This window comes from Ailuropoda melanoleuca, chromosome 3 (assembly GCF_002007445.2).
Source record: "Ailuropoda melanoleuca isolate Jingjing chromosome 3, ASM200744v2, whole genome shotgun sequence".
NCBI classification, from domain to species: domain Eukaryota; kingdom Metazoa; phylum Chordata; class Mammalia; order Carnivora; family Ursidae; genus Ailuropoda; species Ailuropoda melanoleuca.
In genome coordinates this window covers 111,292,609-111,311,534 of record NC_048220.1, presented here as the reverse complement: position 1 = coordinate 111,311,534, position 18,926 = coordinate 111,292,609, and the positions used below count along the sequence as shown (strand labels likewise).

Here is an 18,926-nt window from a genome sequence, read left to right as displayed (position 1 = left end):
GGGAATTAAGCTCCTAGACTCCATCCTGGTCCCTGAAGGAAAGAGTGACAAAGTCACATTGTAGAAAAGCCTATGGCTTGAGAAATATTGTTGCAACGATCTTTGAAAATACAATATGCCAAAATAACACTAAGAAAATAAACACCAGGGATATCTGGGTGGCTCAGTCGGTTACACATCTGCCTTTGGCTCAGGTCATGATTCCAGCCAGGTCCTGGGATCGAGTCCACATTGGGCTCCCTGCTCAGCTGGGAGCCGGCTTCTCCCTCTGCCTGCTCTGCCTGCTGCTCCTCCTGCTTGTGCTCTCTTTCTGACAAATAAATATATAAAATCTTAAAAAAAAAAGAGAGAGAGAGAGAGAAAAGAAAAGAAACACCAGCAAGAATAAAATAATACAGGAAGTAGAATAATATAATTCAAAGGAGAAAACAAATTAAAATCAGCATAAATCCGATTCTGAATCTCGTTAAAACGTAACACAATAAAAAACTAAACTAAAACCGGTTTAAGAAAATACATCCTCAGCATTGATACGGAAAACATACTGAGTCATCAAGTACTGTGAAGTAGCCTTGTCGTCGGCTTTCTTGCTGCAAGTGGAGGGGTGGAGAGCAGGACAGTCCCTCTGAGGATGACAGCCTTTGCCTTTCTCCCAGAAGCGCACGTCTGAAACCCTAGGCCTTGTACCTCAGCTTGACCTTCTCCACCTCTGCATCTTTGGGGGATAGATTTCTCACTAGGAGAGAGTGACATTCATACCATTTGCAATTTATTCATTCTCATCAAGCCTTTACTGAAACAGCAACAACAAAAAAATGAACATACATCTCAATTTCTGGACAGTAGATGGGCATTTCCAAATAAAGCATAGAAAAATATCTATCCTAAAACAGCTATGACTCTTAGTTCTGTCTAAAGTCTGTCACAGTAAAAAGTCATGGCATTAACAGAGTAAGCTAAAACTTGTATCATAGACAAAAGAACTTGCATAATTTTTCTTTATTAGATGATACAGTAAATTCTACACAGAATTAAATATAGATCATCAACTCATGAAGTTAGTTTCAGTATAAATGTATTTTTCTGACCTTGTTCATGTTTCCCACTCCTTACCTTCTCCTTCTGCTAACCAGATGGTAAGAATGGAAGTTTAAGCTCTATCAGCCTTTTAAAACCAAGTTTTAAGAATTTTCTAAACATGTCACTTTTATGCAAGAGAATTTCCTATCCCTGTTTTCAGTACAAAGAAAACCAAGCTGGATTGTCTACATGCTACGTTCTAACACTATCCTTACTTCCCCCAACCCGCTGACTTTCCACGCCAGGTCACAGCAGCTGCTGTGGTCGTCTGTGGCCTGACGCAGTGGAGTCTTTGCCTCCAGTGGAACTTTGCAGTGCCAATGGATTGTAATTTGAGGGGTATCACCCAGCTTTGTCCCTAAATTATTATTTTGCTGTTGTTTTTCAGGGATGAACAAGAAGCAGAAGGTGACAGCCAAAGATGAGCCGGCATCCAGCAGTAAAAGCAGCAGCACATCCCAGGTGTTGTAGCGACTCGAGGGGCCGCATGTGATGAGTGAGCTCGAGCTTCACTAGCCAGCAGGGCTTCAAAAAGCACTCAGGCTTTTTAAGTCTGCAAAATTAGTTTAAACGGCCACTCCTCACAAAGGCATAAAACCGACCCTAAAATGTAAAAATCAAAACCCCTTTATTCAGTAAATATTCAGCAAGTATTTATTCAGCTCCTGCTATAATGTTAGAGATTCCCGGGCATTGGGCTGTAGTGACGATCCAAAATAGAACCAAAAACAAGAGAGAATTCCTGGGGGAGCCTACATTCTATTGAGTGGCTGTGGATAAATTAAATGTATGCTTAGCGAAAAAGAATGCTAGATGGTAGAGAGAAGTGGAGGAGAATCAGGGAAAAGCACTGTTGAATACGGTGGGATGGAAGGTGAGACCAGAATGAGTGTTGCCTGGGGTGGCCAGGAAAGGATGCTCCATCCCAGGTTATTGTGTCGATACCTATAGGCCGTGAGTGCATGAGCCATATGGGAGAAAGAACATTCCAGACAGAGAAAAGGACAAGCACAAATCCTTTATTGTTTCAGTGGAAACAACCATTGTGGACAAATGAGAAATCTACTTAAGGAAGAATGTGATTTTAAATTGGGGGGAAAAAGTATAACTAGCCTAGATAACAAAAACAAAACTACAGATATTCTCCATGAGATTTTTCCTGAAACCTCTGGAGCTTAGTTAATGGTGCTGTAAAAATGGGTTGGTTTTGGATATGTTAGGTGATCTGGGATAACTGATTGTAGTATTTGAGAAGATCATGCAATTTTAATTTTGTTTCCCTTGAAATGAGGATGCCAGGCTTCCAGTAAAAATAAATTTGAGTTCTAATTCTATGATGTGAGGCTGTTAAACTTTAATTGAGCATTTTTAGTTCACTTATCTTGAGAGTGATTTAATAATGATTATGTATAGAAATTAAATGATAAAACAAATATAGCTTGACATTAAGAAAGCAAGGATATTACTGCTAGCCTCGATAGGCCTTTTTTTTTAATCTGAAGCTATCTTAGTGGCTATTATTTTTTAATGATGATGAGTTCTTTTCTCACTTGAGCAACTGCCCTATTTTCACTCTGACTTTTAAATTCTTTTGGAATTTAGTCACAGAAAAAAGGACAGCAGTCCCAATTCCTGCAAAGCCGTAACTTAAAATGCATAGCCTTATGTGAAGGTAAGTTGAAAGTTTTACAAACCTCAAAACGTTAATTCTCTATGTTATCTGTGTTTAAGAATTTAACTATATTTCCAGAATGCTCGAAATGGGTTAGTGAAAGCATTATTCCTAGTGACCTTCTCTAAGGGCACAGATGGAAAACAGGTACAATAGAGATCGTAAAGGTGAAAAACGAAGCAGAATTGGCAAGAATTCAGACAGTGCTGTATTTTATTCTTGGCAGATATCTCAGAATGGTAATTATATTTTTCTGATCAAGTATTGCTAATCTGTTTTGTGAATATGCCACCTTCCTCTTTAAGTTAGTTTTTGAATGTGTAATACCGTGAAAAATGTGAAGAATGAACCAAGCACTAAGAAGAGAAACCAAAAGGTCTTTCTCCTCTACACTGAAATTATTCCTCTGTTCCGAACTTGGGATAGAGAAATTGATAGGTGATTTGCAAGATCCCATACTTTTCTTTGTTCTTGCTATAAAAATCTGACCTTGACTAAAAAAGGTGCTGGGAGTTTCAGTAGCCTCCATTAACTGCTTTTAAGTCTTCAACCCTTTATAGTTAATATAGGACACGAAGTTGCTTTCTACATAGTCTCCAAGTCGGGGCCATTTGCTTTTGATAATATACAAGTGATTCCCCTCCTGTTGTTACACTGATGGAGTTTGAAACATAAAATTATCATGTGACATTTCATTGTTTTTACTTACACTTTTGATAGCTTATATGGTTAAACATTTTTCATGTGTTAGTTTGTTCATGTGTATCCATAAGAGGAGGGCTACAGTAACTTAGAGTAAAATCGTTCTTTAATTTTATCTTCCCACTTAACAGTGATCACCTCTCCTGACCTGCACAAACATGGAGAGATATGGGTCGTCCCAAATACTGATCATGTCTGCACACGATTCTTTTTTGTGTAAGTGTAAAGGTTCAAATTTATATGTTACTGTCTTCTCCATGAATGAGATAGTAGTGACCACATTATTATCTGGTCGCTTTAGCTGCTAGTAGGTAACAGACAGGTATTTTCTCATCATCTGAATGTTTCTGTTTTATTTTAATGAACTGTAAAAAACAGAGTGATATGTAAATGCTGTTGACTTAGAAGAACTGAAGAAAAACATTCTGCCTCTTTAATGATCTGTGTGTGCATATATATATGTGTATATATGTGTAGATAGACATACACATACAGACAGATGTAACATATAAACACACATGTACACATGCATATATATCTTTAATTATTTATGGATTTAAAAAGTAGCATAACTAGGAATGAAGAAAACAATAATGAGAATGTCCTGTCCCTATAAAAGTTTGATGATCTGGGGTGGCTCAGTCGGTTAAGTGTCTGCCCTTCAGCTCAGGTCATGATCCCAGGGTCCTGGGATCGAGCCCCGCATCGGGCTAGCTGTTCAGCACAGAGTTTGCTTCTCCCTCTCCCTCTGCCCCTCTGCCCCCTACCTTGTGTGTGCGCTCTCTCTCTCTCTCAAATAAATAAATAAAAATTTTTTTAAAAAGTTGATGATCTGCATTTCATGTAACATAGGCTGGCAATGCAGGGCATTTTGATGTGGATTTTTTGACACAGCTATATCATAAGACCTGCATGAAAATATAATAACATTATTTTTCGTCTCTAAAATGAGCACAGTAGACCCATCTCATTTTCACCCACTCTTGCTTGACTCCCAACCCTTTCCCTGCCTGTTCCTTCCTCATCCATGGTCCTATCTCAGGAAGGACCTCAGGGAAGAACAGAGTGTATTTGTTCTGTACTTTTATGTCGTCCTCTGAAGAGAAGATGGAAAAAAGCACTGGCTTGTTTTATAGGCCATGTCAAAATGACTGCCTCAAGATTGTTTCAGTATATAGTGTTATCTGCAGTATGCTGGGCCTGCAGCATGTGATCTGTTAGCTTATTGACAAACTGTTCACAATGCAAATTTTATGAACTGTCTGGTTTTCTTTGGGATAGTATGAAAATTGTGACTTTCTTATGATACTGATTTATGTATTATGCATTCATGTATCTTCTGTATTTTTGATACGTATTAATACATACATTATATACTGTGACACATATATGTATATATAGATTCTTTCTTCATGGCCAGGCAGCCAGGCGTATGGTGGACAGAGCCTGCTTTGGTAAGACCGTCTGTGCCCAGGCTCACCAGTTAGGTGACCTTCGCCATGCTCCGAGCTTCATCAGTAGATACGGTAACAAGATAGGTCTACCTTACCAGGCAGAAGCCCAACCGGAAACCTGAGCCCATGAGAAATACCGAAATTCGTATCACCCACAAGTAGATCGCTTAAGAAGGTGTGGTTTATAGGGGCACCATGGTCTAAAGTAGTAACCCGGCTCTGGTAGCACCGAGGTGTTCTGCACCCCAGGGCCAAAAGGACAAGGACAAGAAACAGTTCTCAGAACCCGGTAGGAGAACCCTTTCTAGTTCAGCAGCTTTGAAAGGAGCCGGAGCCTTCAGTTGAGGGACTTACGTAGCCCAACCTGCCCTTATGGGCCTGGACCCAAGGGAAACCTGAACTTTGCCCCCCTGCCAGTGTCCTGCTGGGACTCCCCATTGGTCAAACCCTGTCAGAAAGTAGAGGGCAAGCGAGCTTACTGACAGAGTTCATACAGGTCAGTCTCCTGGGTCAGAATGCAAGGTAGAGAAGGATGCCATGTGGGTCTGGTGGTTCCTAGGGAAGCTATCTGCATGCAATTTTAAGATTATTATGAGGACAAAGTTAGCACAGCGCAGGTCTTCATTGAAAGGCACTCACTAGGAGTGCCTGGGTGGCTCAGTCACTTAAGCATCTGCCTTCGGCTCGGGTCATGATCTCAGGGTCCTGGGATCGAGCCCTGCATCGGGCTCCCTGCTCAGCGGGAAGTCTGCTTTTCCCTCGCTCTCTCCCTCTGTGCTTTCACACTCTCAAATAAAAAAAATTTAAAAATCTTAAAAAAAAAAAAAAAAGAAGAAGAAGAAAGGCACTCATTAAATTTTACCCCCCTCTTCTTTCTTGACCATCAGGACTATTATTCCCTGTTAGAAGATTGGCCTTCCAAAAGACGCATCCAATCACAAAGTTGTTTGATTGAGTGACCTGATGATTTAGATGGAAAAGTAACTCCAAAATCCTTTCCTTAGCCTGATGTCAATCAATTAATTTACTCCTCTTAGTATTTTGCTAAAATTCAAATTTATTAAGCTAAATAAACAATTTTAGGCAGTAAGCATTCTAGTGTTATTTTTTGAAATTTTACATAAATTATATGTAAAATAAACCTGTAGGGATGTATGTGTCACGTGTGTGTCTGGAGCAATGGATTTCTGTATTTATTAGGAAAAAAAAGAGGAAAGACCATCTGAAGAAAAGAGAATAAATTCTTCCAGTATACTTAGATACTTTCCAAATAGTGTAAAGAAAAAAAAATCTATTAAGATAATGATTTTCATTTCTTTATAAATATAGATGAGATTTCATCCTTCTCTGCACCCTCAGGAGAGAAGGGACTAATTAAGGAAAATTGATAAGATTCAAACACATCAGAAGCAGAATCCATTCACTAATTAATGTACATTCTAATTACAACCATCAGCTTCTTTATAAAAGATATAATCACAGAGTTCTATGAGTGATGTGCCTCCCCAGTGAGTGGTAACATCTAGAAAAAGATAAATTGATGAGAAAGAAGTGAATTATCACAAATATACTGTTATCAGACAGAAAATCTTATTTTCTTATTCTCATTTTATTCTGATTTTTTAAATTAACATCATCTAATTCCTTATGTTAGACGTACGGCCTGAAGACTAGGATACAAATTACTGTGGCTTCCTTTTTTAATTTATTATTAAGTGAAACTACAAAAAATCAAAATAATTTCCATGCTAATCTGATTTCTACAATGGAGATAATAAAACAGTTGCTTAATATCCTAATCATAGTCTTGCCAACAAGTAAACAACAATACAGAATGAAAGAAGAATTGGGGGGATATTTTAGGGAACAGACTACTATATCAAAAAAAAAAATAGAACGTAAAATTTAAAGGAAGAGATCACTTAGAAAAAAAAAAGAATAAGTTTGAAAAATTTTGTTGGAAAATTTCAAAATGAATAAACAATCAAATTTTAATGGTTCAGGCAAAATGTAATAATTCAGATGTTATAAACACATTCTAGCCAATTCTAGGGATTATTGATAAAGTTTGATTTCATTATTGGCCTTGAGACACGTGTGTACAAAGGCATTAAGGCCAATATACAGAAATAAGGCAACAGTTTTTAAAAAGGTCTGGAAGCTGGGCTTAAGCAGGAGATGCAAAAACCAAATGGACATACTGTGCTCTAGTCATAGTCAACAAAAGTGTTTATTTCACAGCAAATGGGGAATTTTAGAGCAAGAGAGGAAGACTTACTATTGGCTATTTTCCATAAATAGGATTAAATAATAAAATCAAAGAGAAGGTAGTTGATAATTTGGCACGTTAAGAGAGTAGGTGTGTCATGTGCCATGGGCTTCCCCAAGCTACCCTCCCTCTCCACCCCCCACCACAATGAAAATGGTGAGAGTATATGTCTTCTTCCTCAACTCTCTGGAACAAGGAAAGGTTAACTGCTAGGTGTGCATATCTTGCTTATTTGATGTTACAACCTACCTACCTGTTTAATGCTTTGGTGTTTCTTTGATTTAGAGCAGGCAGGTCTGCAAAATCAATTGTTGCCATATTTTGTCTATTAGATAAATTTAAGGTATACAGCCTCTCCTATTTTTCAAGACCTGCCAATAAGCTCAGAAACTTAAGAATGGGAAGGATCAAATCAGACAGACAGGTCTGCAGAAAAGTGATGGGGTACTTTCAGGTTCTTGAGTCAGGCAGATCTCAGTGCTAAATAAATTTCGGGAATTCTTATCCAAAATCTATCTTTTAAGGTCTAGCTCAAATACCACTTCTTCCAGGAAGCTCCTAATCAAAATTAATCTCTCTTCCCGGTGTTCCTGCAGCTCACAACTGCAGAACTTCCATTTAAAATGCAGTTTTTTCATTGTATCTGACTTTTCTATGAGGCTGTCAAGTCCGAAAGGGCTGACTCCTACTCTTGCTTTTCTTTTACTATCCTGCTGCCCTGCAGCACCTCCCTTGGGATCTGATGCACGGTTGCTTGTCAGTACATTCTTAATGAATGAACAAAGCAAAACTAAAAAAGGAAAATATTTTGGATTATGTATAGTTTTTATATTTGGTCAAAGTTTTGAAGTCCATCTAAAGAGGCAGATACAAGAAAAATTTGTAAAATAAGAACTGTATAATGGCCATTCAGTGAAAAGAAAGATAACTTTCATCATGATTTTGCAAAAAAAAAACAAAACAAAAAAAACCCAAACACACACTATTTGAATGGGAACATAGTGAAGAGACAGACAAGTTATTTATAAAGTTGGAAGACAAACCATTCAGTCATGGCTCAGTGAACCTGTGCGACATAAGCTGTATGACATCAAGGTGATACGATCGGGAACTTTGCTTTATCCCCAGCCTATAATAAATCCAATTTCACTGTCTGCAGCCCAGATCCCGTTCCAAGACTTAAACTGCCACATCACTCTCCTGCTGAGAACTCTTTAGGAGCTGCTTGCTTCTTATAAGATGAAGTCCAGTCTCCTTTACAAAGGGAGCCAACTCACTCCCCATCCCTTTGTTCTTTCTTCAGCACCACTGCATTGGAGGTCAAGGAGATCTAGCCCGCAGCCTCGTGGCCCCCAGTTTTCATTGCCCACAGTTTCTCACCTCTAGATGTTACGCTTCACGACCTAAACTGTATGCTATGATTCCCACGCTTGCATACTTTTCCTCTTTCCTTTCTCCACTAAACTTGGGATTCTCTCTTCCTCTCTCCCCTCCACTAATTTATCTAATTTCCACTCCTCTTTTAAATTTTAGCGTTTGCCTTCCCTCCTCCCAGAAACATTCCTTGACTCCATTGTGCTACTCCTTGGTGTTACTGTGTGATGTTGTGGGCTTGTTTTTATCATTGGGTTATTCTTTCTTATGTAGCGTCTTCTCCATTATTTGACATACATCTTGAGGTTAGGGACTGTATGGCTCATTTGTCTTTGTGTGCCCAGCACAGTGCTTGGCAGAGAAGTGGGAATGAATGAAGTGCCCACACTTAACTGCTTGCTAGGTATTTCCCCTCAAAAAGTCTGCTCATACCTTAAAATCAGTGTGTACAAAGCGAAACCCATTATTGCTAAATTTACCCCGAGTTAAGTTCTTGGCTTCCCCCAATCATGCAGTAATTTTACTGAAAGACACTTGCAACCCTGAGCTGTAGTTTTTAATATCTTTTTCCTTGACACTATAGTCATCAGCCCCCATGTCTATCTTTATACAGTTTTCTCCTTTCAATACCTTTATTTCCATGGATATATCATTCTCTGCTCCAGAGTCCATCAAAAGATTAGTAGTTATTCTCCAGGCTTTGAATTTCATCATTGCCCCTAATCTATCTTGTACAATGCCAAATTTATTGAACATTAACATTATTACACTAGTGATACACGTTCATTGTATAGAAACTGAAATCAAAGGTAAGCAAAAAAGAAGAAAGTCACCCATAACACCCCCACTTGGATTTAGCTACAGTTAATCTTTTGGTGTATAGCCTGCATTTCTGTGCATATAAAATTTCTGAAGATCATACTATCTTTATCACATTAATATTCCTAAAGCAGAGTCTTGATTATATCTTGTTCCTACACTCTGGTAGTTTTTAACAAATAAAGACATGATATTCTGCAACATAGAACCCTTTTTATCTTACTTCAATGACCCATACAAACCGTTGATCGAATAAAATTATTATCCAAGGCGTTTCTTGAAAACAACTTGGAATTATTTTTCCCACTACTGTGCCTTTGCTCAGTGAGTCCACGTGGTGAGCCTTCCCGCCAGCTCCACCATAGCTGATCTCCCAAGACTCAACTATATGGTCTTTCCTGACATCCCAGTCAGGACAGGATGTCTGTCTTTACTCTAAATTTTACTCGTCCTTGCTCATCCTAAAATTGCTCGTTCTTGCTGCCTGTCTTACAGTTATTTGCATGACTCTATTACCTTCCTAGTGAAATGCAAACTCTGTTCTCAGAAACACTTAACACGTAGTACATGAGAGCAGCGACAAAGACTGGAACGTTCCAACGTAATGAAGAAATTGTACATGGGCAGTGACGTAGACAGTACTCTTATAACATCAGATACCTTAAGGAACTTTGGAGAACTGCTGGATATCGTTCAGTTCACAGTGAATTTTAACCTCTCTATTACCCATGAGAAACAATACTATCATTTCTGGGTTCCAGTTTCAGGGAGTCCAAAAACAAATTGACGTGTGCCCTTCTTTAAAGCTGTCACAAAGCTGCTGCCTCAGTTTGGGAATAGAACTTGTGAGTGAGTTCAAAAGTTTTTATCCAGGAAATTTCCTAACATACCAGTGAGTTCCAGACAGCTAAATTTTCTCTGTTTTCTTTATTTTCTTTCTCATAGCTTTTAAAGCAAATTGGCTTATTTTTTATTAAAATTTTAGTAATCCTTTAGTGCTCCTGGGACCTTACGTAATTTTTGTCTCCTTTTAGGTGGTTTCATTATTCCTTCTTCTGAAAACCCCAGTCAAGTGTATCATTTCCCTATTGATACCATTCTTGCTCCATTTCTTTTTTTTTTAATCTTGTTGCTTTCTGGACATAAATGAACTTCACTATTAAATTAGCAATTGGGTGTTTCTCTGTAATACTAATAAATAGCTGCAGAGTAAACTATATGTCATATTGTAATTTATGTCACTAGTAATGCAATATATCTAACCATCTGACCCAGTCAAATGGTAGTTTGTCTTTCCTTTATTAATATATATGCTTCATAGTTTAAGACACCTGTATGCCTACGGCCAGTTTTATCCTTCCAGCCCACAACTGTTATGCCTCCTTGTGGGCTTTATAAACAATGGAAGGATATGCATTTTTCTTAATACTTTCAGTCTCCATCTCAGTCTCTCACCTTCTCTACTCTCTACTGTCTACTCGCTTTTGCCCCGGGCTCTTTCTGTCCTAAATTATTATTGTTTATTTAAACAGTGTGAGTCTCATCTTCTCTCCATTAACTACAAATGCTTTTCAGGTACCAATGAACACGTAGTATTTAGGGATAGCAGACCCTTCCATTTGGTGGAAATAGAGTGTTGGGGGAGTGGGACAAGATTGGAGAGGAAGTTTAGGTTTGGGTTATGAAGGACGCTGGTGTGCCATGCCAGTGCCATTGGCTTTTGTCCTGCAAGGGAAGTGGAGGCCATTTGTATCACTTTAGCAGAGCAGAAAATAGTCTTCTAGGAGGGACGATGGGGCTAAGTGTGGAGATCAGAAGACCAGTTACAATGTTTTTACAATCATCTAGGTCAGTGTTTCTCACTCCAAAAGAAAATGTGTTTGACATTGTGACTTTGGAAAAAACAGTGCTTACTTTGTGTGGTGCATTCAGTATTCTATGTCCTATTCTATTCTAATTTCATTGAAAAATGCTAGCCCGACAATCTAAGTTAATTTCAGAACCCACTAATTGTACATAACCTGCAACTTGAAAATCACTTATTTAGACGAATGATAATGAAGCCCTAAACGGAGGTAATGGCATCCAATGGAGAGAAGATGCAACTGGGAATAATTAGGAAAACAGAAGCAAGAAAACTTGGTGATTTATTGAATTTAGGCACATGGAAGAGCCAAAAATGACTGAAGTTCTCTTGTTGAGAGACTGGGTAGATGATGGTACTCCAAATTGAGATTTTGATAGAGTTAAAAAAGCAGTCTTGGGGTGAAAAATTAAGTTCAGTTTTGAATACACTGGATTTGTGATTTCTTTGGGAAAATTATAGTTAGGGAAAGATGTAAGGATTAGAGATATAGTTTAGGAATCAGCATGTGGGTGATAATTAAAGCAGCGGGAGAGACTGAAATAATTGAGAGTTTGCATATCTTGAAAAGAGAAAACACAGAGTGAATTGTGGATAAAACCAGCATTGGAATGGGAGGCCAGGGAAGAGGATGCAATGAAGGAAACGGAGAATTAATAAAGGACCAGCTAGGGAGTGAGGAGGTAATATAGCTTCAGGAAAAAGAGCAGTCAGCTGTATCAGATACTGCAGGATGTGGCAAGTAAAAAATGAATTCCTCATCTAAGAGGCCGTGGGTATTCATTGTCCGGAGTTTGAGTAGAGGGTAGGGTCAGAAGAATGATTGCTGTGGCTTGAGGAAAACACGAGCAGTTAGAATGTACTGTAGACAAATCTCAAAGGTCAGCTTTTAATAGAAAGGAATAGAGCTGGTGGTAGTACGTAGGCTGGGTATCAGTTAAGCCAAGAATATCTTGCTCAACTTTGTGTCCAGTGTATAGAGGACGCAGATGCCGCAGAGATGGACCAAACATAAATGCATATTAGGAAAAGAAGGAGCCAGCCGTGTAGACTGCTGTGCATAACTGGCACTCTGGTTTTCTTTGTCTCTCCATTCTCTTTTTGGCAGTGTCTTTTTGCTTTCCAAAATCCAAATCCTTGAGGAACTAGCTAGATTGGCTTGGTAAATTCCATTATGTCCCTCGGGATGAGCCTGCAAGCCAGGTTGCCCCCCCCCCCAGCCTTGGCTCAGCGTTATGGATGGCTTCGTTTACTCTTCGTCCCAGGGGGTAGCCAGGATGTACACAAAACCAGTATAATATGTTGTACTTGCCCAATAAAATGTCACTTTTACACAGTTTGCCACAAAGCACCAAATTAGTTTTGGACAGTGCTTAAAGCATTTCACTTTAACATTCTCCATTTAATTAACAGAGCACTTACAGTTCGATCTCCTGGGGAAATCATTATAAGTGGGCCGTGTACCACATATTCCTTTCTTTTCTTCTCGGTAATGTTTCACCTTTGTCTTTTACGTACACATGTGCACATGCGTGCGTGCCTGTGTGCGTACTTCCGTGGGTAGAATTAACCAAGTTGATAGGCAACTGTGTCAGTTCTTAAAGAGTTTAAACTTGATACAAATGCAGTTATCACTAGGTGTTTGAGCAGTGGATTATGTAAGGACCCGAGTTCTCATTGCTGTATGTCATCTATTCCATTTTCCTGTATTGTGCTATTTCAGGAGAATTTTTATGTGGTAAGAAGACAGTGGAGCGCATAAATCTTTGAGACTGCTTCCACCCCTGGTTATCTATTTTGAAGTACTTACCACTGTTCGAAAGCTCCTGTCTTGAAGCCATTTTTACAAAGTAAAATGAATTCATCACCTATTTGACTTCTGTATCTTATCACGGAAGTTAAAAAATTCATTCTTGGGAAATTCTTTCTTATTGCCCAAGGAAGTTTATTTGAGGCAATGAATAATTATCTAAAACACAACTCTTTTTTTCTAAGACTAGTAATCGCTGTCCTTTAATGTTACATTTCCACTTCTGTAGCTTAGCGAAATTTAGCGCACACACTGTTGGAAGGACCGGCATAGATAAGAACACCTTCTAGAGTCAGACTACATTGAGCCACCAGTGAAAAGGGAAAAAGGCTGCACTGATCACAAGGGAGTAATAATGAGAAGGCAGGCCTGGCGAAGGAGCAGCGGCAGAAAGTGAAGTAATTTCTAAGGGTGTCACAGATTAGAAAATAAACAAAGGAGCGAAGTGGGAGTGGGGCTCACAAGGCTCGAACCTAAGGAACTGAAGCTGAAGCTGGTGTGTTCTTCCATGGTGGGCTTCGTAGAACAGCTGCCGCGGGAAATGCCCGCCAGGCGAAGACACAGGCAGTGCTTTCTGTGGCAATGAAAAAGTTAAGATTAAAAAGGAAGGAAGGAAGGGGCAGATCAGGGCGTGATGTAGGATAATCTTGTGTTTCGTCAGGCAGGCTTTTCTGCGTTTATGTATGTGAACACATTATTAAATACAGCTGAGAAATAACGTCTTCACTATTGATTCCCTTTGGCTATATTTTAGGTAGCAAATGGCATTTCGAAGGGGGTTTAAGTGCTTTTTTGAGTGTTGCGTCTACTTAAAAATGTCTTATGTTTCTTTTTTGTGTTTTAGCTATGAAGATGGTCAAGTTGGAGATGCGAATATTAACACACAAGAAGGAGGCATTCACAAAGAGATCCTTCGAGTAATTGGTAATCAAACTGCTACTGGTTAAAGGACCACCATTTAATTAACATGATTTGAAAGCCTTCCTCGGGTTCAAAGCTGGATTTTGAACTGAAGAAGATGATAAAATAATTTATTGTTATTATAAACAAAAGTAACGCTTTGAATACTGATTTTTTCTTAGTATTTCTAAGTATCTCATTAAGTACCTAAAATGGTATAAAATTTATCAATTGTAGGGTTATGGAATCTAGTAATAAAATTACAACAGCACTTAAACTGAAGTTTGGGTTGCTCACACAATAAACAGATTGAAAAAACAGTTTTGCGCTGATATTTTTATATTAAACTAAACTTTAATTGGAAATTTGGTATTATATACCGACATTTTAGGTTACCAAAATAGAACTGAGAACATTTTATAATGACGTCTAAATCTATACAGTACTTTGCAATAAGTATGTTTGCACATTCTGATGTGCTATTTAATTAGTGGTATGAACATTCAAATGTTTTGGGGAGGGATGTTTCCTAGTCTCCTGTTATTTTTTTCTTATACAAAAACAATTAGGTCTTAGATGCAGTGCTTTGCCCAAGAGTATGTAATGTACATATCTATAGACTGATGTATCAAAATGTGTGGTCGTGCATATGTGTGTGTATATGCACATATATGTGCTTTGACAACAGAGATGGCCCGGCTCCATGATTCTATGCTCATTTAATGAAAAGAAAATAATATTCAGTAAGCAGTAAATCTGGACATAAACCAAGATATGAGTCAGATTGTCCACCATCCATTCACCGAAGATATTTAGAAACAATTTTTCTATTTGTTTAAGTAATTTCCCCTTTAGTTAAAATTCAGCTCTTTTATAATGTTATCTAACAGTTATATTTTGGGGAACACAGATGCCCCAGGTGGACTAAATGTATATTCAAATGATTATATGTTTAAAAGAAGGGCCTCAGAATTTAAACAAACAGTATATATTTTTTATTTCCTACAATGGAACATTTAAAAAATTTATTTATACCACACCAGCATTTTTTATATTTTTTCATCTAATACCTCTGCTTATTTTTTTCTTATTGAGAAAGAAAACAAACTTGAAGTTTCTTTTATATTAAAAGAACACAAATAAGTTTATAGAGAATAATAACACCAGCTCTTATCATTTTCCTTTCAAGAGTCATGTGCTCATCAAAATCCTTTCTATTTCTTTGGGTCCTAAAGTTATTCTTATTCCTTGTAAGTTTTAGACAGTGTTTATTTTCCTACATGATGTCTTTGGAATAAGGCCATTCATGAGAGCAGTTTAATTAGCAAGTTTGCCGCTCTATTCAAAACCTGAATCAAGGCTCATATCTGATTCTAATTTATTTAGAAAGAAAAAAATAAATAAAAATGCTTAAAGTCATTTGCAAGTATAATGTTATAACTTCTGTGTTTATTTCCTTTGGCATATAAGGTGAGCAAAAAGGTCATACACGTTGTTATGGGTTGCTATCTAAGAAGTACTAATTGTTTGTTTTCTTATATTGTAAATAATCCATATGCCACTTATTTCTGCAAAAATAGACTTGAAGTGGTTGGGATATTAATCATTGTGATAGGATCCACGTAAAACATTGATGTGTTCTGACTTGTGCCTCTGAACTCAAAGCCAGACTGAGGGATAGTGTCGGCATGGTAGGGCCAAGCTGTAGTATCCTACTCAGTGTTCTGTGACCAGATACTTGAAGACTTTACATGGGACAAGAGGTTGACTTGCTTTTTTTTCTGTCAAGATTCCCCAAGTCTTCCAAATCCCTTTGACTGGGTTTTAAAAACAGTTTTAAGCAACAAAATTATTTTTCAAATTAATTTTATGGCACATTCTATATATGACATCATTGTGAAGATATATGTACTAGCCGGATTTAGAAATTGAGGTCTTGGAGCCCCACCTGTGTGGCCACTAACACCACTGAGACACCTCCAAAAACTCTCTCTAGTGCCTCCAAGCATAGTTTTAAAACCACAGACGTAATCCATTATGGTTTGACTTCACAGTTGAGTGATCTGTAAGGAGCGAAGTGTTAGAATCTGAACTGGAAGGGTACCTTGGAGGACTCGGGAGAGTATTTCAGGGAGGAAAAACTGGCATATGCAAACTTTTACTGCCAGTTCAAGAATAAAAGTAGATGCACCTCTTAGAGCAAGGGAAGTGGTTGATAGTTTTCATGCCTACTAAATATTACAGACAATAGACATCTTTTATGATAATAAAATCCGCTGTCTCTTAATGGTAATTCATTGAATGCTATTGCAATGCAGAATGACAGGTTGTAAGTTTGTTTTGAAAAATTAAGTTCAGAACCTCTGTAAGCAAATATTCTAAGTATTAGAGCCAGTCTTCTAATTGAACTTTTGATATTGGGATAACTGTAGCATACTGATACTTATCTTTATTTTTAAAGAATCTAATTTCAGTATCTGTCTTAGTAAACAAACATCATGCTTCCAAGATCAAAGTAGGTCTTTAAAATTTAGAAGTTTAAACATTATCATGCCTTGATTCAGTCACCCCATTAAGATATTACCTATTGACACACTTGATGATTCCAAACATGTGATATTGTATTGTATTTATATAATATCTGAAGTCTGTTCACTGATGCTTTGTTATAGTTATATTAATTGTGTAGCCATTACTACTTAGTATTAACCCACTGAGCAAAGGTAATCATTTATTTTCATTCTTGAGGTAGGGGAAGAAGAACCTTAATTTATTTCTACTTTTTCCTGCATTACTGATTTTGTAAACATTTCACTATGAGTAATTTGTCCTCTTTCACTGTCCACTGTATTAAGAAAGAGAAGAAAATAGGATTGAACATTTAAGAAGACAAAAAAAAGTAATAATATACTTATAACCTAGTGCTATAGAACACATTATGGTAAGGCATTTTTGGTGCCTTAGATTGCATTATATTGAAATTATTATTATTATTATTTTTTTTTGCTCAGCAAATCTCAGTTAAATGTTGGATGTGAAGGTGGTTTTCAATTTAAAATTTAAATGAGTGCCACATCCTTAAACTTAGTATCAAATATGTGGTGTAAGTAACCAACCCCAAAACTATTGTTAATGTTCTGAATATCTCTCGTTGAAAAATTTAAGAGTTTAGAAAAGAAATCTCTCAGTTGTTCTCCATTTTGCTTAAGAGAAAGGAAATTTTTAATATGCAAGCCTATGAATTTTTAAAATCACTGAAAGAATTTTAGCAGTACTTTATACCATAATACCATAACTTGCCAGAGGCCATGGTGTTTGAGAAAATTTTAAGGAAAAACGCATCATCCTTGTTAATGTCTGGATGCCTTCATCAGACAGTAATTTAATATGTCATGAAGGGCCACTCAACCTTGGACTACCACTTAAATATGAATTTCATAGTAGCACTTGAAGCACATTGTAAAGGATGCCATTCGATTGTTCTGCTGAATTCTTCATTATAACACTACCTCAAGACAAATGATAGACTGTTAAGGTAAATTGGTATCCAGTCGAAGGAACAAATAAAATTTTGCAAATGGAAGTTATCAAGTAATTCAATCAAGACCGTGCTAGACATAGATATTGTCAGTTACTCCTTGACAGTGAAGAAATACGGCTGTTTCCGCCACTGGTGATGAATGACATAGCTAAGATCCAGTGAGTTATGCGCAGGGGTTTCAAGGCAAAATTTGAATATGATTAGTTCCCTTTAAGATTGGTTTTCTCCATGGGCCAGTTTTACGTCCATTCACCTAAGCCACAAACTATTGTCCACTTAAGATTAAAATACTCAACTGCTTTGCCAGAATGACAGACTGAATAGTCAATTATTTTGGCATTGAATGCCTGCTAAATTTTTGTCTGATTATATATAAATTTGATGTATATTATTGTCCAGTCAATTTTTCCTGGAGATTTTGTATACACTATGATATATTAGGATAAGTTTTTGTAGGTTAAAAGAATTCCAAGTAGTTTTTAGACAAAACATATCCATGAGTGTGAAAAAGCTGTGTTGAAGAATAGATTACATTACACATTTACCAGCAAGTCAGTAAAAAAAATAGTGCTTATTTACATAGTCAACATAATTTAATGTTCTAAAAATATTTTCTTCAATCTGCCCAATATTTAATGTATCATTTGAGATTTTAAAAAAATGCAGCCACTCCTTTATGTAAACATTAAGAGATGCCTATGTTTCTTTAACTATCCAGCCTTCTTTACAATAAATTTCTTGACTTTTGTGCACAAAATAGTATTGCAACCTGCTATTTAGCCTTTGGTGCCTTAGAGTTATTATAAATATTTAACAATATGTACATAATGTAAATACTGCCAAGAGATCACTAAGGCCAAATATTTTCTCTATTCACTTTTTATTGCACTTGCTTTCTATTGCTACTTAAGCCTCTTTTATCCAGCTTTGTAATAGTTCTAACATTGTAGCCAATGTAAATGTTTACTTTCAATAAATCTGAATTTGTTCAACAAGTACGGTATATGTGGGCAGTATTTTGCAAACCCGGCTAGGCCTTAGATATTCCTGATGATGAATCTTGCTTCTGGGGACTAGATATTTGAAATTCTCAACAAACTCTAAAAATGATGTTGCCCTTTTCACTTATAGAATATTTTTAAAATAAGAGGGAATAAGAGGAAAAAAAAACAACCCTTCTTGCTAGTATACCCCCCAAATACTTGTGATAGATTTAATGGGCCATGTTGAGTACCATTTTTATCTCCAATTCTGTCAAGAAATACAGGATTGAAACAAAAGATTTATACATTTTGGAAGTATGCTGTATAAACACCTAGGTATAATATCAAAAGGAGCATTTCAAAGGAACCATCTTGAATATTTTAAGCATTTCTGATTTGATTAGTAATTGGAAAATGATTTTTAAACCATTACTTTTTATAACAGACATCTCATTAAC

At 37.1% G+C, this 18,926-nt stretch overlaps 1 protein-coding gene across 3 annotated transcripts in view; it reads left to right on the top strand.

Annotated features, from left to right (window-relative positions):
* The window catches only part of PARP8 (poly(ADP-ribose) polymerase family member 8), a 177,020-nt gene extending 158,540 nt beyond the window's left edge, over positions 1-18,480 (top strand). The window contains exons 24-27 of one of the 3 annotated variants that reach the window (XM_002919636.4): positions 1,469-1,542; positions 2,683-2,752; positions 3,586-3,670; positions 13,889-18,480. In XM_002919636.4, coding sequence (XP_002919682.2) covers positions 1,469-1,542; positions 2,683-2,752; positions 3,586-3,670; positions 13,889-13,991 — 332 coding nt within the window. In that variant the 3' untranslated portion in view covers positions 13,992-18,480. Of the gene's footprint in view, positions 1-1,468; positions 1,577-2,682; positions 2,753-3,585; positions 3,671-13,888 lie in introns of those variants that run through there. The other 2 variants (XR_004624292.1, XM_034656940.1) reach the window with 2 other exon arrangements.
* The last annotated feature ends 446 nt before the right edge of the window (positions 18,481-18,926 follow it).